The 26,392-nt window shown below is 43.3% G+C and overlaps 1 protein-coding gene across 13 annotated transcripts in view; it reads right to left on the bottom strand.

The window, feature by feature from the left end:
• APBB2 (amyloid beta precursor protein binding family B member 2) overlaps positions 1-26,392 on the bottom strand; it is a 425,552-nt gene that overhangs the window by 124,428 nt on the left and 274,732 nt on the right. For 10 of the 13 annotated variants that reach the window (XM_053577899.1, XM_053577898.1, XM_053577900.1 and 7 more), the window contains one exon: positions 117-325. In XM_053577899.1, the coding sequence (XP_053433874.1) occupies positions 117-325 (209 nt within the window). The remainder of the gene's footprint in view (positions 1-116; positions 326-26,392) is intronic. The other 3 variants (XM_053577902.1, XM_053577908.1, XM_053577909.1) reach the window with 1 other exon arrangement.

Below are 26,392 nucleotides of genomic sequence, written 5' to 3'. Positions count from 1 at the left end.
ATGACAATTGAAAAGCTTACCTCGATGACCTGTTGGGGGCAGAAGCAAGTAGTCTACAGAGAAATCACAAATTACATCTATTCTACTAAGCCCGTAAAAAAGACACTCCATTTTACCTCGTTCTCCGGGGTGGGAGATGGCGTTACAGAACTAAGTGAGCCTTTCCTAGAACCCTGAAGATCTTCTGGGATGGACACTGGACGTTCCCACTGGGTCGCTCCTGTAGGGATGTGCCAGTAATAGGTCCCTGCAATGTCACTGATCCTTTTCCAGCCAGGTGGCAAATCTGGGTCAGTCTGAAATGAGTGATCACTCCATATATCTGCTGAAAAATGGGGGAGGGAAAGGATTTTATTAAAAAAGGAAGAGTCTTCTGATATCAGTACCAAAATTCAGCTGAATCCCATAGGCAGATATGTCCACAGTCCAAATGATTTGTTCTTCTTGGTGTATTTGTGAAATTCCTCTATGCTGCCGTGTGGACGCTGTACTTGGTAAAAGGGATAATGTGAAAACAAGTAAAGAATTGGACAAGAAGGCTGACAATTGAAAATATGGACAAAAAGGTCTCATTATCGAGCCAGCCTACAGTTCCAAACATGCTATTCGTGAGGTAAAGCGCCATTAACCAGAATCAACTTCTCAAATCCTCATGGTTACACACACAGCCTACTGAGTGCTTTTGCCAATTAGTAAGATTTACTGGTTGGCATCATTTATTGTTCCCAGCTATAAATATAAATCTAACTTTCTTAAAATGCTTTCTATAAATGAACACTGTATTTATATCTTGCATGTGCTTTTAACAACCCCTCCCATTCGGCTGGGACACCTATCAGGGAGCAGCAGTCATTGGAGTACGAGCAGAGAACGTTAGCCGCACACAGATGACTCCCAAGGGCAACAGACCAGAAAAGCCTTGGAACTCGGCAGGGGCAGGACCCATCCAGAAACAGGCCAGTGATGTAAACATGGAAAGTGGCAGCCAATGGCCGTGGAAAACAGGCAAGTATCTACAAAGGCCAAAAGCATTCTAATTAAAATAATAATGTTCTAAAGCAGGCGTCCTCAAACTGCGGGCCACATGAAGCCGTGTGAATTGTATGTTTCCGTTTTGTTTTTTACTTCAAAATAAGATATGTGCAATGTGCATAGGAATTTGTTCATATAGTTTTTTTTTAAACTATAGTCCGGCCCTTCAACGGTCTGAGGGACAGTGAATTGGCCCCCTGTTTAAAAAGTTTGAGGACACCTGTTCTAAAGAGCGTGAGGCCCAAATATAATACCTGTACTGGATACCCTCAGACCTATCTAACCGTATTATACACACATACTGTCACTTTAATGAAGAACTATTTGCTTTTTAAAATCTCATTCTTGGCTTTGAGTTGAATATCCAAAGGATAAGTCCTAGAGGAGGAAGCAGAGAAGTGGGGGAGGGGGCAGTACAGTGAGACATTCGTTCGGATAGAGGAATAACGGGGGCATCGGGGGCAGTTGTATCAAGGTACGTAGCTGGGAAAACTTGAACTTTAAAAACTTTAAGAAGGGCAACACTTGTGGCTCAAAGGAGTAGGGTGCCAGCTCTGCATACTGGAGGTGGTGGGTTCAAACCTGGCACCAGCCAAAAACTGCAAAAAATAAAATAAAACTTAAAAAAATCTAAACCTGGGGATCACTTTATTCCAAAGACTAGACCCTTTTCTTTTTTGTTGTTTTTATTTATGTATTTGTTTATTTATTTTTTTGAGAGTCTCGCTTATAACCCTTGGTAGAGTGCCAGGGTGTGACAGATCACAGCAACCTCCAAATCCTTGGGCCTAGGCGATTCTCCTGCCTCAGCCTCCCGAGTAGCTGGGACTACAGGCGCCCGCCACAACGCCTGGCTTTTTTTTGTTGTTGTTGCAGTTTGGCAGGGGCTGGGTTTGAACCCGCCACCCTTGGTATATGGGGCCGGCGCCCTACTGACTGAGCCACAGGTGCTGCCTGAGACTAGGCCCTTTTCTATGTGGCGTACACAAGAGGCCAGAGCACTTTACAGTAATTCAAAGGAGAATGCATGTGGGCCTTGCCATGTGCAAATGTCACCGCACCAAGCCTGCTCTGCAGGCAGGCTCACCTAGGCTCACTCTCTTACAGTGATAAAGACAAACCAAAGAGAGCTCACCTAGGCAGGCTCACCTAGAGAGCTCACCTAGGCAGGCTCACCTAGGCTCACTCTCCAACAGTGAGAAAGACAAACCAAAGATGCCGATTAAGACTGTGGTCACAGGTGGGCAGGCACACGGTTCTCTGGCATCCTATATTCACTTTTCTCATTCAGTTCTGCCAGAGGCGGAAGTACCCTAGTCTCAAATTATGTTGGAAATTTCCCCCTCCCCCACTGGACTTTAAGCATGATTAAACATTTTCAAGTTATTCAAATTTTGCAGAAACAACTCTAACTAAACATGTGTTTCTTACTCTTTGCCCGATCTCTCTTTTAGGGGGTGGAGGGATCATTTTGCTGTTACTATTTATTTTTTGCAGAGTCTCAACTAGGTCAGGAAAGGTGAGACACAGAAGTTTGGGGATTAAGTTAGAAAACTCCAGCCAGAGGGTTCCCATGTCCTGTTTCAGTGGTTCACATATAGAGTTCTGGGGCTAAGGACCGAAAGGACACAAGCTTCTGAGGGTTCCGTTTACCTGGTTGTCTTTACCTTTGAGACTCAGCAGGTACAAAGAACAGCTACAAAGACTGCCACTATATGAAGCCACGTCAGACCAATACAGAGACCCAAGGTCAGTGTCAAGTTTGGCTGTATAAGGAGGTACCCAGCATGCAGCAGGAGAGAGGCTCCCTGCTGGGTGGCAGGAATCAGGCTGTCCTATCTTCAACCAAACCTACTCCACTTTTATCTGGTTTATAGTCTAAGTTACTGCTGAGGTCTTGTTGAAATCAAACTAAAAAGGGGTTCATTCTGTTGTGAGATGACCATGATGATACTGGTGACAGAAGGGGGTAAGTCTAAAATACGATTAGCAGTTCCGGAATTTACAGAATCCTTCCTACATCATCTATATGGTTTAAGTGTCTAAACTTTTCTTCCACACATAAGAATAAATGGTCTTGGAGCATAAATCAAATACAACACATACAAGATAAATAAAACCCTAACGAAAGTTGATGAGAAAAAAAAAAAAAAGATTTGTGTTTTTGCTTCTCTTTGGTGTCAAATATCTGAAATTATTAGTTTGAAATTCGTGTGAAATTATTAGTTATTTCACAAGTAGGCAATTATGAATTGAGCCACATAGTTGCCTAGTTGTATTTCATTTTGCTTAACCTTTATAGCTCTAATTTGGTTTTCCCACATTTATATAAGCATTTTGGACCTTATCCAAGGGGCCAGTAGTTTTCAACTGTTACCAAATTGGGGAGGAAGACAGTGGTGCAGACAGGTGGAATTCTAAAGCCCTTTCCAAACTTTGCTTTGAAATTTTTGCTTGCAATAAAGTTTGAAACCATAGCTAAAAGAACACAGGGGAGCCAAGATATCTAAATACTAAGAAGCTGATTCTGTCAAAAGATTGTTCAAAATGCTGTGCAACAGTTTAAGCTGGCTGCTCTCAGGTGGGTACTGGCAGACTCGGCAGAGGAAAGGTGGGCAGACCAAACCAGAACAGGAATAGCCACAAACTCTGGGCGATCAGGGGAGACAGCTTCAATCCTTTGGGGTTTTCAAAAATTACTTTAGTGAAGCTTTGCTGGTACTGCAGAAAGGAAAAGGTGGCTGATGGTTTTGTTGCCCTTCTGAGCCTTGGTTTGCTCACACCGAGTGTCTGCTGTGCACTCTCTTTAGACAGATCTGCTCAGAGCTATGAGATCACAACATGGCACTCTTAGTTTTCAGTATGAATATCCTAAGAGACCGCCCTCCTGGAGAACTTCTCTCTCTTAGGACCTCAGAGTCAGCGCTGGATTGCATAGATCACACCATGGGATCCCATCTCAGTTACCCAACCTCAAAACTAAAACTCAGACCAACTGTGGGAGCTACTGAAGGGAAAGATTAAGAGGAGTTAAATTGGAGAAATCTACAGAAAGCCTACAGATTTTAAATGTCTTCCTCATGTCACAACATAATAGATATCACTGCACACCAATCAACTTGGCAAAAATTAAACAAAATGCGCCACACATAGCTACCTACAACAATATGGACAAACTTCAAAGGTACCATTGATCAAAAGGAGGAAGATGATACCGGATGCTGGAGAGAAGGGAACACTTCTACACTGCTGGTGAGACTGCAAACTAATTCCGCCTTTTTGGAGAGAAGTATGGAGAATCCTCAAAGATGTAAGTAGACCCTCCATGGGACCCTGCAATCCCATTACTAGGTATCTACCCAGAAGAACAAAAATCATTTTACCACAAAGACGTTTGCACTTGAATGTTTATTGTGGCTCAACTCATAATTGCCTAGTTGTGAAAGCAACCTAAAAGCCCATCAACTCAGGAATGGATCAACAAACTGTGGTATATGTATACCACAGAATATTTTTCAGCTATTAAGATGGAGACTATATCTTTTACATTTACTTGGATGGAGTTAAAATACATTCTTCTTAGTAAAGTGTTGCAAGAATGGAAAAATAAAATACCCAATGTACTCTATACTAATATGAGATCAATATATAAACAATTACATGCTCATAAGAACAATAAAACACTAATATAATCCAGTTCGGGGGTAGAGGGAAGGATGTTTGGCAGAGGGAGGGCATGAGGCGGGATCTAACCTAATGTGCACGTTGTGAGGGTGTATAACGCGACACCTGGGTGAGAGGCTCGTCTACAAATGGAACTTTACCCCAGAAATGAGAGCAATGTAACCTAAAAATTGTACCCTCATTATTTGAATTAAAAAATTAAAACAAACTAAAAAAGAAAAAAGATGAAAGAACACATTCACTAAATGTCCATTCATATAAAGTTTAAGAACCAATGGTATAGAGACGCAGATGGTAAAACTGAAGAAATGCAGGGATACGGTTATCACAAGAAACAGGAGAATGAAAACCTGAGGAGGGCCGGAGGTGGTTATGATCAGAGAGGGATCTCTCAAGGGCTGCTGGTGACATGGTCGGTCACTTACAATATTTGTTAAATTGTACATTTGAGTGTTTCTGCATGCATTTTTTTTTTTTTTTACAATTAAAAAAAATACCATAGAGGAATCTTGAGATCAAAAGTTTCAGGTTTTTTTTTTTTTGGGGGGGGGAGGGGGCAAGAGTTACCCAGGTGAAGTGCAGTTGTGTGATCACAGCTCACTGCATCCTCCAACTGCTGAGGCTCAAGCCTTCTGAGAAGCTGGACTATAGGTGTACCCCACCTGTGGTTATTTATTTTTTGGTAGAGATGGAATCTATGTTGCCTGGGCTGGTCTTTTTTGTTGTTTGAGACAGAGTCTCATTTTGTCGCCCTCGGTAGAGTGCCATAATGTCACAGCTCACAGCAACCTCCAGCTCTTGAGCTTAGGCGATTCTCTTGCCTTGGCCTCCCGAGTAGCTGGGACTACAGGCGCCCGCCACAACGCCCAGCTATTTTTTGTTGCAGTTTGGCTGGGGCCAGGTTTGAACCCACCACCCTCAATATATGGGGCTGGTGCCCTACTCACTGAGCTACATGTGCCACCCACCTGGGCTGGTCTTGAACTCAAGCTATCCTCCTGCCTTGGCCTCCCCAAATGCTGAGGCTACAGGTTTGAGGCACCACACTCTGCCTCAGTTGTTTTGTTTTTGTTTAAAAGTCTACAAGCAGTCCCCGAGTTACAGATGGAGGCTTACAACAGAGGCTATTATAGGTAATAAGTAAATGTACTTGTTCCAACTTACATACAAATTCAACTTAAGAACAAACCTCCAGTTATCTTCCTTGTAACTTGAGGACTGCCTGTAGGCCAGAATAGAAAGCTACCCAAGTCAAGGTGTTCTTCTGTGCCTAAAAAGATAATCAAGCAAATATAAGGGATTCATTCAAGACCCTTGGTGGCTCCAGGGAGACCAGAGAGTCAGCAAAGGAGCCAGATGTGGCATTACACAGTCTGGCCTGGAAACCAAGAGTGTGGACCCTACAGGGACCTTCAGGTCTTGGCTCAGCCACTCACTATCTGAATGTCCTTGACAAGTCACCCAACTACTTTGGGCTTCAGATGTCTATCTGTAGAACAGGAATCATCATACTGTATACCTGTTAGGGTACACTGTTGGTTGACACATCATAGTATATACCTGTTAGGGTACCCTGTTGGTTGACAGAAAAAAAAGAGACTCCCTGTGGCTAAAATGAGACATGTCAAACAGAACCTAAGGCCACAGCAGGGTGAGGGTCATTTATCCCTTGTAATAACAATCACAAGGTGTTTCTTCCTGTAATTAAGAAAAATCCACTCCTGAAAAAACTGTCAAAACAACCACAGCTGAAAATTTCCCAAATGACCCTGAGAGCAGCAAACCAAATGCCCTGCCTTTTGGTGCCACCACAACGTGGGTAGGACAGGGCGTCAGCCTTATGGAAATACCTTCCTGATAAATGGCACACCCCTCAGGCCAGTTCCAGCCAGCTCATGGGGCGACCTACAAACCGTTCCTACAGTTCACTTTGACATAAAAAAGCCAAATTCCCTCTCATTTGAATGCTAAAGCCCCACCCGGAGGTACCCATGGGATGACAGTTACATATGTGTGTACCTGGGAAGCGTGCACCTGACTACCCTCAAAGCACTCAGATTTCCCCCCATCTGCTAACTACATGTGTGAGGTAGAGCCTGGGAGGCACAGATACCAGCTTCCCCCGTCTTCTGTGGAGGCTGCTTCTGATTTACACTGTAGGCTGTCTCTCCTCAATCTGCAGATTGTTTTTTATAGAAAACAATCTCCACAGATGTCATAGTCTTTTGTTAACAGACCCGAGTAGGGTGCAAAACACTCAGCTGGCATGTGATGGTCATGTTCACTACATGAACGTTCACTGTTATTCTATTATTATCAGAACCTACCACAAAACCTGACTAGTTATTATGTTTTTTTGAAATAGAGTCTTATTATGTCACCCTCAGTAGAGTGCCGTGGCGTCATAACTCATAGCAATCTCAAACTCTTGGGCTTAAGCAATTCTTTTGCCTCAGCCTCCTGAGTAGCAGGGACTACAGGTGGCCGCCACAACACCCAGCAATTTTTCGGTTGTAGTTGTCATTGTTGTTTAGCTGGCCTGGGCCAGGTTCACATCCACCAGCCTGGCTGTATGTGGCCAGCACCCTCCCCACTTTGCTACGGGTACTGCCTGCCAGGCTATCACCCTAGGTAGAGTGCCTTGATGCCATAGCTCACAGCAAGCTCAAACTCCTGGGCTCAAGTGATCCTGTTGCCTCAACCTCCCAAGCAGCTGGTTTAGAGAAGCCCATCTCAACACCTGGCTATTTTTTCAATTTTGTGTAGAGACAGGTTCTCCACTATTGCTTAGGCTGGTCTTGAACTTCTGAGCTCAGGTGATCCACCTGCCTTGGCCTCCCAAAGTGGTGGTAATACAGGCATGAACCTGGTCCATGTTCTGAATTTTTAAGATTTACTAAACTCTAAGGTTTCTCTCAAAAACAAATCAACCCTAAATTAATAAAGTTGTTCTGTATTTTTAATGAGAATCTTAAATTTTCCCCTTACCCTGAGACTGAGGCCTTCATTAGACAAAAGTTCCCCACCTATAAAGTGAAGTAGTCTTCATATACAATACCACATTTCATGCTCACATCAATCCTGGCTGGAAGGCAAGAGTAGATGGCAGGTCTTTCAGGGTTTAAACTTAAGTGCTATCATATTGCTAGGAAGTTATATGATTTCTGACAATTAAGTTCATGAGCTCATCCTCAGGAAAAGTGCTATACACCTCGTTGCTGAATAGCACTAGGGTCACCTTTGAAGTCTTCTCCCCTTGGGAAGCTATGCGCTGATGCCAGTGCCTTGTCCACCCTTCAAAGCAATTTTGGAACTCTTCTGGAATAGCCATCAGAGCTGCTGTGTCGTACAGCACACAAAAGCATGCAGCAATAATGGACACCACTCAGCAAGACACTGCCACATGTTGACACAAAGTTAGCTCTGAGACACTGATATACCAAGGTTATGAAACCTCACCCAAGTTGTCCGTACAGTGCTGCCAACAGAAGCGTGTAGTGGCAACTTCGGGACCTTCAGTGTCAGACCTTGTATGATGATGGCCTTGTGACGGCTCTGATACCATTCCAGAGAAGAGCTCAAAAATTGCTTTGAAGGGTGGACTCGGCATTGGCCTCAGTGCAAAGTTTCCCAAGGGGAGTACTTTAAAAGTGGCCAGTGATATGCAGCAATGATGTGTGTAGTGCTTTTCTCTAAAATCAGTCTACAAACTTAATTTTCAGACTTTGTAAAAGCTGGCGACAGCAACAAGGTCACTGAGGCCAGCTGGGTGCTATGTCACACACCCTGTATTATAGGCACTCGCAGCGTGGCCACAGCCACCTGAAGGAGGCAGCACTATCTATAGCCCCATTTCTGGGGCTCAGAGCAGACGGCAGATCTGTTCAAAGCCAGGATGGTAAACTGTGTCTTGATATAGAAATGGATTTTACTTTTTCAGAGTCCTGAGAAAACCAGTATAGACAGCTCAGGGAAATCATAAGATGAATGAAAAAGGGTTGAAAACAAACCCACGACCGCAAGATGGAGACTATGAGACCGAGACTGGCAGCTGACCTGACCACAGTCCAAAGGTCAGCAAGTGATGGCAGTGAGGTCTGCCCAGGACGGGCCTCCGAATCCTGAACTGCCTGCCATTCTGGGTACATCGGCTTGAGAACATATGTAGCACAGGCCTCTCCCCCTCATTCTGCTCCTGAAAATCCCAGCCAGCCACTCCGTCCAGCTGGCCCACATAGCTGTAAAACCTTCCTACCAGAAGCTTAAAGGTCAAATTCCACCCGGGCAGGCTACAGAGGCCGAGACCCCTGCTCTCTCCTCTCCCCCTCCCAGTGTTTCCCTGCTGAAGGTGCTGTCACCTGCTGATAGGCAGTGGCAACAGTGGGAGCTGAAGGCTGTGTCCTTCTGTGGCCCTTCCTTGTTTGTGCTTTTTGTTCTTTTCTGAGGGAACAGGAAGCAAGGCTTGGAAGTCAGGGAATAAAAATAGTGAGGCTGAGCGCCCCACAAGGTCTTCCTTGTGCTGGAAACCTCTTGGGCCCAAAGCAGTACTTTGGCACAGAACAGGGGCCCATCTGTGAGCAGCCGGGACCCGCCCCTTACAGCCACCCCCACGGCTGGTGCTAAGGGGCTGACTTCTTTGCAGGGACCCCTCTGGGTGGGAACACCGTGAATCCAGCCCACTTCTAACTATTCTCTCTTGTGGACTCAGTTGCAGGAACCCAAGGGTCAAATGAAAACAAATTAGCATCTCACAGTAGCCAGAGTTTTCCTCTCTTGCTGAGGAAGTCACAGGGAGGAGGAATGGATTCTAAGAGGAAGTCACAGGGAGGAGGAATGGATTCTAAATTTAGCAAGGTCTGTACTACAGAGCACAGATGATTTCCCTCAGGTCCTCAGAAAGCACTCATTCCCTTCCCGAACACTTGTGCACCCAGAGCTGTGGGTGTGCAGGGCAGGGGATAGAGGAAAGAGGGCAGATGGATTAATTCATTCAACACACACTTCCTGCCAGCCCTGTACCAGGCATTGTTTCAGAGCTGCAGATGAAAAGGTGATTACATCAGACCACGGTCCTGCACAGATCGCAGGGGCCACCCCCAAAGTTGATGACTCAGTGGAGGGGGGCGTCCAACAGTTCCAACAGTTCCAGGCAATGCTGGGACCACACTTTTGAGAACCACCGGCCTGGGGAAACAGAAAAGATAGTTGGGGTTTGATGGAAGAGAATCACTAACCACTGACTTCACAGAATAAAAAAAGTGACATGTATGTAGGTCACTATGAAAGTCGAGACAGACTGTGTTATGGTCCGCTACTTCACTTCCAAGTAGCACGGTTGACAGCGTCCTTTCTGAATCATGCAGCCAAGTTTCAACTTGCTTGGCTTATGGGTGTTGCTGGGAAGTCTTTGTCTCCATCCGTGTGGATTTTACATTTGATTTTTATGTATCTGAAAACTTTCATAAGGACCCACAAATATTCAAGCATTCATTAACTTGTCCTCTTACTCATCCGTTCTTTGATATTGAGGGCCTCCTATAAATGCCAATTATAGAAGCTGGCAATACGGTAATGAACAGAAGAGGTAAACTGGGTGATGTGATCACTTGTGTCTGGGGAGCAGGTGGGCTACGTAAACTGGATGGTCTGGGAAGGTGTCTGAGGCAGCCAGGTCTCCCTAAACAAGGAGTAGGGGTCAGACCTGGGAAGAGACACTAGAACAGCCTTTCTGGCACAGGAAATAGCAGGTGCAAAGGTCATGGGGCAGGAGAAAGCCTGTACGTCATTACAACAGGCCATTTTACCGGCAGTGAGTGGTCCATGGTAAGGTTTAAGGCCCCGCTGGCTAAAGATCACCTTTTATGCAAGGGAAAATTTGAAGGTCTTTTGTGATTTGTGTTTTAAAAATAATTTGCACAATGCTCTCATTCTTGAAGAAAAACAATGCCTCTTTTCCAAAGTCCTAGTTGCAGCCGCCACTAGCCAACTCTTGAGCAATGTTTCTCATGGAGCCTGATGCTTCGATCCAAACTACCTGAATGTAGCTAAGACTTTCTTTCTGATTCTTGCCTCCTTTGCCTTTTATGTTTGTTGGCCCAAGATCTTCACTGTCCGAATACAGCAAAGAGGGCTGCTCTTTCTTTTCTCCAGCTTCATCACCAACTTTAAGATAATAGCATGGAGCCAGGACTCCAGGTCTAGATTGTTCGTTAATAGGTTCGCGAGAGTTCCAAGCAGCAAACAGAAGCTGCTTAGAATTTGGTGTGAAACTATCCTCAGGCCACGGGAACTGGCAGAGACACTGCCTAGGCCAACAGCGGACAAGCCCCAAAGTGTCTGGAATTTGTGAGCTCCCAGAATACAAACCTGCCGGCCTGCCAGAGGGGAGGGAAGCTCGCCAAAACAGTTTCAAGGCCTTTAGATTTCTTGGTATTTATTTGCAAGACATAATTTAGACCTCGAAATGTCTATCACAGCCTTAGAAATATCACACTTTACTCACTGAGTTTTCTCGTGGTAACGTTATTTTAACAGTTTTAAGAAAAACCCTTAACAGTTTTGGAAGTGTTAATTTCCTAACACTTTCCCCCATAATTTTCTTCAAAAAATTAATATTAAGAGTATCCTTGACATAGGGAGTTATTTGTAGCTGTTAAAAATTCTTAAGTAAATATTCCAAGGATGTAATATATAGATGGTCCGTAAACTTGGGCCTTTTAACATTGCAAATGTAATAGATCAATACAAAATATCTTAAACTCATTAGAGACATATAGTCTTTGCTGGGCTTACTCTACAAAAATTTCCTGAGGCCTGTATTACCATCCAAAACAGGAGCCCTGCAGTCAGATCAACAGCCTGGATTTGAATCTAGCTTTAATACTTGCTAGCTGTGTGCCCTTGGACAAAAGGCTCAAATTCTAATGCCCTGTCTATTCACTAAAACGACAGAGCTGATGGCAGCTCTTACCTCACAGGGTCGATGTGGAACAAATAACCCAGCACCAAGTTGGGCACACAGTAATCATGCAGTAACTGTTTATTATTATTAACAATGAATTGCTTCATTCAGATGTGGCTTTGGGGAAAAAAAAAATCTGTAATACAAAACCAATGCTATCAACTATAATGTTTCTTCACTAAAAAAAAAAAAGGTTCTGAGAGTTTGCAACCAAACTTTTTATTAAAAAGGTAGTTGTTACTTAGATCAAGAAAACTAGATAACATAGGTCACTCATATTTAGAAATGATGGATCATGTGTATATAGCACCTCTTTAATCAGCAATGTGGTTGTTTTAGGTTGTGTAGCTCAGGCCCTTGAAGCAGAAATGAAGTCAGAACGAAACAGTTGAAGTCAGGTTTCTATTTAAGACATTTTTGTTTTGAGACTACTTCTGTTCCACCTCATGCTCTCATCAAAGAATGCAAATAGGAAGTGATCTGAGGTCGGTGGGAGATAGGGAAGGAAATTATACCCTCCTGTTCACAAGACTTAACCAAAATCAAAACCAATGCACTCTGGGGATTCTGCACACAAACAATAAAAGGCATGAAATGAAAGCAGCTAAAAATTACTCAGAAAGAAAATTTCTATTTGTAAATATCCAGCCACCTACCCACCCATCCGTCCACATACATATATTAGAGATTAATCATATGACCTGTTACAGAATATTTTAATTATCAGAAAGGCTAATGCTAAATACCTAAACACATTTTCTTACTAGTTATGAAAGGAGATGGTACAGTCTTGAGATGCAAAATACAACCTAAGAACACTTTCCTCTAAGAGTGTTCCCAAAGTACAGGGCAGCCTACTTTACAACCACTATGAGGAGGAGCCTCCAATTTAATGGTCTTTCTCCCCCAACATCTCAAAGATAAAAACTTAAATATCTGAGTGAAGATTCATATTTTATTTTTTAGAAAACTGACCATTTTGGTAACCTCGATTTTGTTTCCCTGAGAAGTACTGGGAAAACATTTCATTGAAACCAACAAACTTCCAAAATCCAAAACCTATAACTGTAATAATGAAATAATGAAAGAAGAATGGGTATTGATCAGCATGGTCTTGAAATCAGCAACTTTTTGATAACTTAAAAAAAAAAAAAAAAAAAATACAGGCTCGGCGCCTGTGGCTCAAGCAGCTAAGGTGCCAGCCACATACACCTGAGGTGGCGGGTTCAAATCCAGCCTGGGCCTGCCAAACAACAATGATGGCTGCAACCAAAAAATAGCCGGGCGTTGTGGCAAGTGCCTGTAGTCCCAGCTACATGGGCGATGGAGGCAGGAGAATCACTTGAGCCCTGGAGTTGGAGGTTGCTGTGAGCTGTGATGCTACGGCACTCGACCCAGGGTGACAGCTTGAGGCTCTGTCTTAAAAAAAAAAAAAAAAAAAATACAGATTACACTACATTTAGAGTAACTTGCCAGGCAGGCTTTATTCCTTTTTCTGGCAGTTGTCTGCCCATATACCACTCTTGTAACAAATGGCAGCCATACATCCTGCTCCATACTAGGCAGGATTATTTAGGTTTGGCAGAAATACTAAAAACTCAGGCATTGAATTCTTTGCTTTTGAGTCTAGGTTTTTAGCACCTAATCCTAACCACAGTACTCTAGGAAGATCTATGATTTTATGGAAATTAAGCAAAGGGTAACTGCATAACATCCTTCCGAGACTGTGTCCCGCTGCCAAATCCTCAGTCAATCCACCCTTACAACTCCATTCTATTATTTCAGAGTGAACAAAAATATAACCACAGGCATGAATCTTTCTTTGGCTTCACACAATCGCACTGATAGAATTACTACCCGCACCACAGGCTTTCAAGGTAGACAGGTTTGAAGGTATAGTAAATGGAGCCAATTTTCTTTTCCATTATTGTGGCAGCATCGTCAATTCAATACGCTTTTCTCTTGGAGTTGCAGTCCTCAGGCTGGTAGGCAACAGCGACAACTCCAAGGCGGAAGCTATTTTTGAGGTTGCCTTGACCAACTCCAAGGTCATTATTGTTCTGTATGTGACATGCCAAGACCTGCATCCCACCTACGTTAAACGTTTGAACAGAGAGGATTCCAGAGACTCTAAGTAATCGACACATTTTGACAAGGTGGCCTTTTATCAGCATATTACAAATGCAAGCTGGAGTGTGTACACGTTTTCTAAAATCAAAATCTGTGTGAGAGATGACAGCACTACATCCTCAGACATTGGAATGCACATGCTGTATTTTTGCTTCTGATATGTGGTGTGAGAACTAGAACATAGTGCTTCCAGGCCAGCACGGGACTTTCAGAGCGCTGTAACAAATCCAGTCGCATTTGGGCCCCCACAGAATCTCGCCACAGATGTAGAGGAGATGTCATTCCCATTTTACAGGTAAAGAAACAGATTTCGGCAATGTTAAATAACTTGATCAAGGCTAGGAAACTACATATCATTTGACTGTGGAAAAACCTTGGTATATTTCTATTTGGGAACCATTCTATTTGCTACATCTATTTTAAAGGTTAAATGCCTTCAGGAAAAAAAAAAAGTTAGCAGAACCAAAGTAAATTGTTCAGCCTGGCAGAATGGTTAATGGGCAAGCTTTAATATCTGATGTAAAAGAGAATTTTAGACCATAGATGGGGAGGAGGAAAATAGACAAAAAATGATTTTTGGAGAGTAAGTTTTAAAAACACACTTAAAGGGATCAGAATGAAAGCTCTTTTTACTCTTCTGAGATATTTATTCTTCATCTACATTGAAAAAGAATTTGAAGCAGCTGTATAAAGACATTTCAGTCAAAAAATAACATGAGAGAATAAAGCCATGATGTTGAGAAAATATTTCTTTTTTTTTTTTTTTTTGTAGAGACAGAGTCTCACTGTACCGCTCTCGGTAGAGTGCCGTGACGTCACACGGCTCACAGCAACCTCTAACTCTTGGGCTAACGCGATTCTCCTGCCTCAGCCTCCCGAGTAGCTGGGACTACAGGCGCCCGCCACAACGCCCGGCTAATATTTAATTTCTTGATCAAAACATTTACAAAGTGGCTGGGCACAGTGGCTCTGGAAGGCCGAGGTGAGGATCTTTTGAACTCAGGAGTTCGAGACCAGCCTGAGCAAGAGTGAGACCCCATCCCCATTAAAAGTAGAAAAATAAGCCAGGCACTGTGGCAAGTGCCTGTAGTGTTCCATCTACTCGGGAGGCTGAGGAAGGAGGACTGCTTAACCCCAGGAGTGTGAGGTTGCTGTGAACTAGCCTGGGCAACCGAATGAGACTGTCTCAAAAGCAAAAAAAATCTTACAGTTTTAGGCATTTAATAAAAGAAATTCATCAAAAAAAGAATCTTTTCCCTTAGCACAAAATCTAAAGTTTTTTCTATTTTTAGTAGAGATAGGGTCTGGCACTTGCTCAGGCTGGTCTCAAAGTCCTGAGTTCAAGCAACCCACCTGCCTTGGCCTCCTAAAGTGCTAGGATTACAGGCGTGAGCCACCCCACCCAGCCTGTTGTAGAGTCTTGTATTCCTAATACTTGAAGTGGATCCAAACTCATCTAATAGCAGAAACTAAATTCCAGACCTGGTACCTAGGAAAGAAACAGCTTCTAAGAGATTAGCTTTTCTGTCTTATATTTAAATATAAACCTATATGCACCTAAATTATAGAGTTGGGTTAAGAAACCCAAACACCTAACTCTCCACTTGACCAATACTCTTCCTAAAATATAATGTTGGAACGTAACTTTGTCAGTTAGGATTCATTCATTTCCCACCACCCAGCAATGCAAGCAACCTAACCTCATTTCCAAATACTGCCAACACCACCAAATGCAGACGCTGTGGTGGGCCTAATTTTTCACAGACCTTCCCAGAAGTACCTGCGGGATTCCAGCAACATCAAGGACAAGAGAAAAGCAAAGATTCTGCAGGAAAAACAGAACAATAAAACCCATTAGTGCCATAAACCTGTGGAACAGCTTGGTTTTCCTTCTCCAGCAATGAAAAAGTGATGGGCAGAGCTCTGAGTTTTTCAAAGATCCAGGGACAGACACAAAAGAGGCAGGAGCATTTGGGGTCCCACCTGCCAGGGTTGCCCGTGTCGAGAGTCACTTTCTCAGGCTTCTCAAAATAGAATCTAGCAAAAGACAGTATTAGGCAAATGAGCCAAAACTCCAGGACAGGAAAAGTAAATGGAATAATTATTCTCAAACCTCACAAGCAATAAATTAGTGCTCAAAGTTTAGAAGAACTTTCTGTAAAGATTAGGGCATGGAACAACTTAGTGTTGTGAGTTGGCAATAGCAAAAAGTTCAAAAAGGTCTCAGGTAGATGCTATGAATCCCAAATTAAAGAGATCTAAGTTCCTTAAAGCGAAGACCAGCCTGTTTTACTTTCTACTGTTAACCAACCAATGTACCACCATGTCTCCCAGGCCGTAGGTGAGAGTGGACCCCTTTTTCATCTTTCACTTTCAGAGAGGCTGCCTAGATCATGCCTGTTTAAATGAGAGCTACAGGAGAGAGGAAGACAAGAAAAAGAAAAATAGGAAATAGGGCTGGGATAGGACGACACCACCAAGAGGCGGCCTACTGAATCTGAATCCTGCTTTACTATGACATCAAAAAGGAACAACAATTGCTGTTTGCTATTTTTTAAATTCACCCACAAATAGACTAGTTAACCCGCTAGGCCTTAAATTCCAACCAATATGCTAAAATTACTTTCCTACAAGAATGATGCTCTTTAAGTGTTAGAGGTTTCTTATCTGCATGGTCTCTGGGAAGGACTCCAAATTTATTACACTACAGAAACAGGTTTTTGTTTTTTTGGTTTTTTTTTGGTTTTTGGCCGGGGCTAGGTTTGAACCCGCCACCTCCGGCATATGGGACCGGCACCCTACTCCTTGAGCCACAGGTGCCGCCCAGAAACAGGTTTTTCTTTTTCCCCTTTTCTCAAAATCTAAGCCTCTCCCTTGTGAGAACTAATTTATACAAGGTTTTTGTTCGGAGTTCACGGTTTCCTCCTTTCTGAATCTACTGGCAGTTAGTGTCCCCTTGTCAATGATGGTCTATCTGCTCTTGGATTCTGCTAAGTTCTCAGCATCTTCCCTGTCAATTCTCCCCATTAGCCCCTCTATGAAAGAAATTACTATAAAAAGGCCTTTGAAAGACGGCTCAGCTCATCACACACAAATGGTCCTTAGATCTCAGAAGGGGGTTACAGAGGAACATTCTTTGGAAGCAAATGAATCAGATGCTGTATCAAAGTCTTTCTCATTGCAAAAAATAATAATAATAATAAAAAGAAAAAGAAAAACTAGCCAGACACGAGCGGGGCCAAGGGTACAACACGACGGGGAGTTCATTCTGGGCAGTTTCCTTCCTCACAGAAACAACTCTGTTTTCTGTGCTAGAACTGCTTTGATGAAGGAACTGGGAGTCTTTACCCTGCTCTTTAGAAAACGTTACAGTGGGGCGTACCCCACCATGGAACCAGAAGCGGAGAGGAACTGAGTGAAAGAAAACAGATTTTAAAAATTCCCTTTGATAAAAGCAACAGTATAATTTACTGTTAAAAGCAAAAGTACATTTTCTTTTTTTCAAAAGTACATTTTCAGTGTAAATTTTTCACAGGCTTTTTTTAAGGTTGATACTTTAAAAAATCTTATCACTTTCTGATTCAATGACGAATTCACTTAAAAAATTTATTCTTCTCTGTTGATAAAAGAAAATTCGCCGTTCTTGCTCTATGAATAAGGACTACATAGACTTGCCCTTGGCCAGTTTTTGACTGGTCACCCTGGGAAAGCCTGATTCTCTTTCTGTTTAAGAAACATAACTATGAGAACTATAAGTTCCTCCTAAAAAAAAAAAAAAAAAATAGGACAAAGGCCGGGGCAAGGTGGCTAATGCCTGTAATCCTAGCACTCTAGGCTGAGGCAGGTGATCTATTGAGCTCAAGACCAGCCTGAGCAAGAGCAAGATCCCATCTCTACTAAAAGTAGAAAAACCAGCTGGACGCCATGGTGGGTGCCTACAGTGCTAGCTACTTGGGAAGATGAGGCAAGAGGCTCCCTTGAGCCCAAGAGACTGAAGTTGTTATGAGCCATATATGATGACGCCACAGCACACTACGACTGTCTCAAAACAAAACACACAAACAAAAAGTCCTAACTTGATTCACCTACCCATTAAAAGGGTCTGAATCAACCAACAATTGCAACGCTGTATTTTTCACTGAACTTAATTATATCCACATATTCAATAAAAATCTTTTTCTCCCCCCAAAAAGGAAATAACATATATCCATGGCCCTGCACTAAAGTATACACACCACACACCTTCTCAGGCAGGTCCTTTACAGGGGCACACAGGGTGCTCCCCACAAGACTATTTGGGGCGCTGGGGAAATGGGGGCAGTCTGGGAGTCCATCGCGACACGAGGAGAAAGGTGAGACGTGTCATATCCCCACCACGGAGCACCCGCAGCAGCGACAGACAGAGCACTGGCTGTGCACACAGCGCAAGGACGATCTTTAGAACATGGTGCATGGAACAGAAATGCGCCTGAAGACCAAGTAAATGGAGCACACGCACCTCTGAACATACAGCGCCACGTTCAGCTAATTAGAATGATTATGGGTGGAAAGAACAGAAGAGAGACAGGGCTTAAGGGCAGGTAAAAATGTAACCACATAAAACAAGAGATGCTTTGCCTGGACAGTGATGAAAACCCATCATGAGTCATGGCCTATGATTAACTGTCCACAACGAAAGTCCAAAACAAACTCAGCTTTTTACATTTATATATTTTCCTTAGCCATAAAAATACTAAAGAAAAATCAAAGATGCAGACATTATTTGGACAGCGACTGAAGGCAGACCTAGGGCTCTGAAAATCTCCCCACATTTTACAGCAGTGCTGTCCAACGGGTAGTTGTTAGCCACACGGGGCTACTGAGCACGTTCCATGTGGTTCGTACAACTAGAGATGCGCGGCCAGCATAAAACACACTGGAGTTGGAAAACTTATCACAACAAAAAGAATATGAAAATATTTGTAGATGTGGAGAGAGGGAAACACTTTGACATTGCTGGTGGGATTGCAAACTAATACAACCTCTATGGAGAGAAATATGGAGACTCCTCAAAGACCTTGAAGTGAACCTTCCGTTTGATCCTGCAATCCCATCACTAGGTATCTACCCAGAAGAAGCAAAACCATTTTATCACAAGAACATGTGCATTGGAATGTTTATTGCAGCTCAATTCACAACAGCCAAGACATGGACACAACTCACGAATGAATTAAACTGTGGTATATGTATATTCAGCCATAAAAAAGACAGTGACTTTATATTTTTTGTATTTACCTGGATAGAGTTGAAGCACATTTTTCTTAGTGAAGTATCACAAGAATGGAAAAGCAAGCATCCAATGTACTTAATACTAATATGAAACTAATAGAAAAACTATTACACACTCACAAGAGAAAAACATGAGTATATCAATGAAGTGGAGAGAGAGGTGAAGTGGGATTGGTAAACTGTCACCGGATTGTGTACAATGCAAGAGTATATCCAGCACACCCTTGAAGGGCTCAGCTACAACTTGAACTTTACCTTAGAAACCAAACACTAACCTGATCATCTGTACCTTCATAGTAATCTGAAATTTAAATATAATCCACATAAAATTAAAATATTTTATGTTAGATTAATATTTTAGATATTAGATTTAGAGGTTAATCCAGTAGGATTACATGAAATACATGATTAATTATTATTTCACCTATTTCTTTTTACTTATTTCAATGTGGCTATTGAGATAGTCAACATTATGTATGTGGCTTAGATTCTATTTCTGATGGACAGTGCTGTTTTAGAGTCTCCTGGTGAGCCAAGAGTTCAAGAGGGCCCCCTTTCATAAAAATTTCTTTAGAGCCTCCCCATCTTCCACAGGGAGATGCTTTTTTATTTTATTTTATTATTATTTTGTGTGTGTGATTTTTGGCCGGGGCTGGGTTTGAACCCACCACCTCTGGCATATGGGACCGGCGCCCTACTCCTTGAGCCACAGGTGCTGCCCCGGGAGGTGCTTTTAAAATCAAAATGACCTTAGGTTAACAATGTAGAGGTTATGTGTTCAGTAATCTTTTCCTACGTTCTCTCTGTTGCACAGGACTATTTTCCTTCCATGCTCTTGTATGGGACAGCTGCCACCTGTGAAAGGCCACTACCCTCCTTGTGACAAGATCCCTGCACTCTCATCTTTGTGCCCCTGGCACTAAGTGCAATGCCTGGCACATAACGGGTGGGGAACAACTCCCCATCAAATCGACCGAAGTGAGTGCTTCTAGAGGGGTAGGCTGAGATAAGTTTAGGGAGAACAGTGTCAAATCATTTACGTTCTTGATGTAGTTTTTAAAAAGATTATGGAAAGTGCCAAATAGCCAGCAGCGCTCTCACGCTTCATCAACATCAGGATTCACACTCAGGTCTACTCGAGTGCTCGAAGTGAGCCACACACCGTTGTCCTGAGCACTCTGTACGCACCGATAACTCTAAGGTTGGTGCTTTCTTCCCATATTAGAAGGGACACAGAGGGGTAACTGCCTCACGGTCTGGGGCTAGTGGGCTGGGATTCAAGCCAGCCAGCCAAATCCGGGAACCCGTGCTCTTAAGCACAAGTTGGTCAACATACAAAACGATCTGTTCCAGAAAGTGACTTCACAGTACAGCGCTCTTTCATTCACGCTCTGCTTGCTAACATGAACGCTGACTGCCTCAGCCTAAGCTCTCCAGAGCCTCAACTGGAATCGGTATGGTTTCCAGACTGGTTACTGTGACTACACTGCTCCTTCTTAGCACACTATGCAACTTCTCAGAGAACACACTCATTTCCACCAACCCCTGCTCCTCTTCCTGTACTGAGTGAAGAGACTCAGTGCGTGTCTGAGCATGGCGGTGCACGTAATGGCTTCCCCTCCCTCGGCCATCTCGCTCCCTATGCCTCTTCCAGCCTGGTAGCCACGTGGATGCTCACGGCTCTCACAACATCCCAAGCATTTCTGAGTCCCTTGGACGCCCTCGCTCATGCCATTCCCCCAGACTGCAATCTCCTTAGTCTCCACCTGAACCAACACCTGTTCACTTTTTCGGGGTCACTTCTTCCACAAAACCTTCCACACCCACGTCCCTCAGCTCCTACACCCTGGAGTCGACCATGTGTGAGATCCACCTGGATGCCAGGAAGACAGAAAGTCTAACGGGAAGCGCAAGCTGTTTTTTTGCAGGGCTCTACATGCCACACTCATGACTTTAGAATTTATTACCCAAGCCACGAAATGCTATCAAAAACTTTGGGCAGAGAATCCATCTATTTTGAGATCATTCTTATTGACAGACTAGATGAGATGGAGTTGCACTAGAGTAAAAATTATGTATCATAACACATGCTCAAAAATTACATGTCAGTATTAGAAGTGAAAATAGAGACAAAACAACATAATTACATATTTTACATCCCTATTTAATTTGCTATCAACATGAATCAGTGATTCAAAACCCAGTCACCGGCCATCTGAAAAGAGTCCTCCCCCCAGCATGCAACTGTTGTCATGACAACATGACTTCCAGCTGCACCTGTGATGGAGCTTATGCTTAAAGGGAGAGGGTGAGAATGAATCCAGCTAAATGAAGAATATACTGAACAATTTGAGACTGTAAAGGCAACATGTTTCAACCAGAGGTTACCCAACACGATCTTTAACACCCCCTTAAGTCACAGAATTAGGCTAGGCTTTTTCGATTAAAAAAAAAACTGTGCTCAGCACCTATACTATTTACAAACGATAACACAATTAAGTTCTGCACACCAGCCCTGTAACTAGGGATTTTTCAAAATATATCCTGACCTTACACTTACTGATAGTATTCCCTATACTTGCTAACTCAGGTCACCCATTTTTCCTCTGCCTCTCCCCTTCTTAAGGATGTGTTCTTATAAGGAATCCACTCCGGGATTCAGAGAGGCTCGGATGGGGAGAGACAGAACCAATATCCTGAGGGGGGCCATGGTCTCTCCTACCCACCCACATTACCCCATGTCGGACCTCTTGGCATGACTATAAAAATTAACTGCAAGATGATGTGAAAACCAGGAATTACCTATGAATAAGAGTCAAATGTGGATGAGAGCTTGATCTAGAAGTTCATAAACAGAATCAATTTCCTCATTTTTTCCCCCAAGCACTGAATTTTTTTTCTTCAAAGCCCATCACTCCAGAATTTAAGCATTGAATTTTTGATCAACATTTCCCCTTTCTCGCCATCTCCTCTTTTGAGCCAAAGACATTTATACTAATTGCATTTGGGTTTTTGTTTAAGACTGAAGGAAGCCTCATGACTCCTCCTACTTCAGCAATGGTCCATTGAGCTGGGCTAGATGCATTTCACACCAGGGACAGTTCCAATCCCCAGGGGACATTTGGAAATGACTGGGAGTGTCTGGGATTCTCAAAATGACTAAGGGTCACCACTGGGAGGCAGGGGTCAGGCACACCCTTGACCTGAGTGAGCCTGCCACTTGAGTTCTAGTTTCCTGGAACCTGGGAAACCCCTCAGTCCCAGGCAGACGGTCACCTCAGGTCCAGCACAAAGGAAGCACTGGTCCTCACACTGAACAGCTGCCCCTCTCATGGACAGTGAGTACACGTCTGCCCTATTGTCTTGTAAGATTTTTCTCTGGTGACCAGCCCCCTTCTGACTGTGCCATTTATTCAGTTTACATCTCAGAGGAAATACAATGTTCCCACACTTACTTACAACCTAAGTTCCCAGCTTTTGTAAGAATAATTCCTGCATTGGTGCTATGAAATTTCTTATTGCTCCAGGCAGCGCCTATGGCTCAAAGGAGTAGGGTGCCAGCCCCATATGCTGAAGGTGGCGGGTTCAAACCCAGCCCCAGCCAAAAACTGGAAAAAAAAAAAAAAGAAATTTCTTATTGCTCAGTATATTCCTACCAACTGATAAACTTTAGCGAAACATGAATAGGGGGGCTATTAACACAATTCTCCTCATTGAACTCATTCTAGGAGGAAGAAAACATTTTAATCCTTGATTCAAACTGCATATTGAGGAACAGATTGGTGACTTTTTAAACTTTTTTTTTTTTTATACACAAATAATTTCCTCCATTACCTTTAAGCTGAGAAGGCATTTTATACTACTGACAAGTGTAAACGCTAAATTCCCCACTTACTCATTCGAATAAAGGATGCAGTGTGTAGAGTGAGATCTCTGAGGACCACATTATACATCTGCGTGCAGAAACAGGAGACGCTTTCTGGGGGGAAATGGTTAAGTCAGCTACTTTCCATACTCTTTAAATTTCCCCATTCTGAGGCTATCAGACAACACAACTGCTCATGGATGCTACAGTATTTTGCCTAGAAATGTTTTCCTTATATGGTGATCGAAAGAACACTGGTCTCTGTCTAGTAATGAATGTTGGTGGCCTGAAGGAGTTGACGTCCTAAATACTAGAAACTGTTTTAAGAGTAGAGAAAGAAAACCTACCACGTAGGTTTTTCCTGACATCTTTTGATTCTTTAACGTCAGGTGGTGAATATTTTGCTTTAACATTAGAATAAAGGTTTTCTCCCAAATTCTTGATCTAGAGTCAAATTGTTAATTTAGATGTGAGAAGGCTACTGTGCATAATCCATCCTTTCATGTTCAGATTTGAGTTTTAATTTCATTTCAGTGCAGATTCTTCTGGGCCAATTATGAGAACCACAAAAAAAGATAATACATTCAGCTTCAGTAAAAGTGCTCTCAACAAGACAAAGTTCTCCCAAATAAAAATCTAGACATAAACAGGGCCAAAAAAATGTACACACATTTCAAGAAAGCAGGAAAGTGCATTAAGGTTGTAATGTTAAATATGTACTGATAACAAAAGATGAATACAAGTCACATTTGACTTCTGCAATCACAAGAAGTGCTCAGAGTGGTGACCACCAGTGTCCAGATGCTTCTGGTTATGGCCAACTGCTGCTTGAGCAACGCTGGCCAAAGTGACCGTGTGCCTCGCTGCACCTGCCAATTCGACTTCTTCCCAAAGTACCACCGGGGTAGCTGGTTTTCTACGGTACACCCCATCCTGCAGGGGTCCTCAAACTACGGCCCGCGGGCCACATGAGGCAGGCTGATTGTATTTGTTCCCGTTTTGTTTTTACACTTCAAAATAAGATATGTGCAGTGTGCATAGGAATTTGTTCATGGTTTTTTTTTTTTTAAACTATAGTCCGGCCCTCCAACTGTCTGAGGGACAGTGAACTGGCCCTGTTTAAAATTTTGAAGACCCCTGCTTAAGGCCTTCCATACTCACACCTCCATTATTGTACTTCCACAATGTTCCCAAACACCACTTCACAAAGGTGTGATGCTGCTCTAACAACTTTGCTTCTGCCATTTTGACCGTTCTGCATGTCACACGGTGACATATTTATTTAAGGCCATTTTAAGTGAACATCACACTACACATTGTTACCATAATTTAACTCAAAGAAGTAACAGACAACATTGCTTAAAATGTGTATACTTTTTTGGCACCCTCCATATACACTGTTTTAACATGTCTGCTTTCTTAAAGGATTAATCTCAACAATGCTTTAAAATAGCAAAATCTCTGCTACATTTTATTTGCTCAGTGTTATGTATTTAAGCGATCCCCTAATTCAGAAAGTCCTGAACAGTAAATAGTAACTCTTCATTTGTCAGTTCATTCAGTTAAACTGCGCCAGGCGCTGGGCTAGGTACAGGGACTTGGCAGTAAACACAGGAGACCCCATCACTGGTCTCCCCCTCGCAGCCCTCAGTGGAAAAACAGCACCCTGTTAGCCATTTCCAGGTACACTGAGTGTCCCGAGAAAAGTCGAGCACCCCATGGGAGTTTTAACTCTGGTTAATATAGTTGGTGCCCACGACACTGTATGTTGTGTGAGGGCAAGGACAGAGTTGATTTTGCTCAGTGCTCATTCCCAGGGCCTTACAGTAGGTGCTTAATAAAAATTTGTTAAATGAATTCCACAGCCCTGAACTTTAGACTGCAAAATAAAATTTCTGAGGACCCTACATCCATACCCGTAAGTATTTGTTGAGAACCAGCGGTATGCACAACGCTACCTGAGACATTCCATTCTCGCCTTCCCATAAACATGGAATGATTCGCACCCCGCTGTGCATCCTCAGAGGCTCAACTCCATAGAGGGAATCAATGGGTGCTCTCACCAGGTCTGGCTAGCAAGAGCTCAGCAGGCCATCTGGGTGTGGGAGAAGGAGGAGGTCAGAGTGTTAATTCCCCAGCTCCCTCTCTGCCGGGGCACAGGTTGGCTGGGGCTACAGCTAGCACCCCCAACCCTCCTGCCACCCTGTGGGTACTAGCTCTGCCTGGGTTCCCAGAACCTCCCCTTGACTTGGCCTTGCAGGCCTGGGCGTAGTATTGGAAACCTGCTGTTGCCAAGCACTGAAGGCCTCCCCATCCTTAGGTTCTTCTTAAGTCTGCCCTCACCCCTGGGCACTCTTCAAACCCTCGGCAGTTACCCCCTTGAGTAGTAGTCATCTGTTTCCCCCAGTGCTGTTTCATACAGAAATGTATTACAGTCATGTTCATTCCTGGGCCTGCTCTAACAAAGCACCACCAGCCGAGTGACAGAAAACAACAGAAACCTACTGTCCCAAGGTTCTGGAGGCGAGAGGACCAACGTCAAGGTGCTGGCAGAGCAGTTTCCTCCCACGCCTCTATGGGAGATCCTTCCTCGTTTCATCCAGGTTCCGATAATCCCTTGGTTTGTGACAGAATTCCGATTGCCTCTTGTCACATGGTGTTCTCCACCGTGTATCTCTGTCTAAATTTCCCTCCCTTTTTGTAGAGAAACCAGTCATACCGCCTCCAGGTTGACACAAAGACCTCATCTTAACTTGATAACACGTACGATGACCCTGACTCCAAATAGGGTCAGACTCACAGGCACCAGGGGTAAGACTTCAACATATGTTTTGGACGACAAAAATCAACCCTTTACCAACACTTAATGTATTCAGGTATCTTCTATCTCCAGGATTGTTTGAAGGCAGGGAGAAATCTTTACAAACTGTACTCTCAGGATCTAGCCCAGAGCCAGGGATATAGAAGGCACAATAAAAGTGTTCAAACCAACCCTCAAATCACTAGATGAATGACAGATACAGCTACTTGAAAAAGCTTGTGGCTGTCAGAATTCTAAGTGATATTGAACTTCCACTTTGCCTAGACATCCAGCTTCAGGCATGTCTAATTCTAGTATGTCCATAAGGGTCTGTCTGGAGATGTAAACCTCTTTAACACAATCAGGGAATGTCTACGAACAGTTCACTACTTTGGGTTGGATTTCTAAGATAAATTCTAGAAATGAGGCATGGTCACTGCCTTCAAGGAACTCAATTCTAGTGGGGTCCAAACAACCTCCCATATAGCACAAGGCCCTCGTGTGATGAAGCTCATGACTCACTTTCCTGCCTTAATAAGGTACTCAAAGCACAATTCTGTCTTTTTGGAGGCTCAAGGCCATTATTCCAAACATCAACTGCTACAGTGACACACAAATTCTCTACTTGGACCACTGCTAACCAACGTGCTCC

This window comes from Nycticebus coucang, chromosome 23 (genome assembly GCF_027406575.1).
Source record: "Nycticebus coucang isolate mNycCou1 chromosome 23, mNycCou1.pri, whole genome shotgun sequence".
In the NCBI taxonomy this organism is placed as follows: Eukaryota; Metazoa; Chordata; class Mammalia; order Primates; family Lorisidae; genus Nycticebus; species Nycticebus coucang.
The sequence above is the reverse complement of the archived record's forward strand: the minus strand, read 5'-3'. Positions and strand labels throughout refer to the sequence as shown.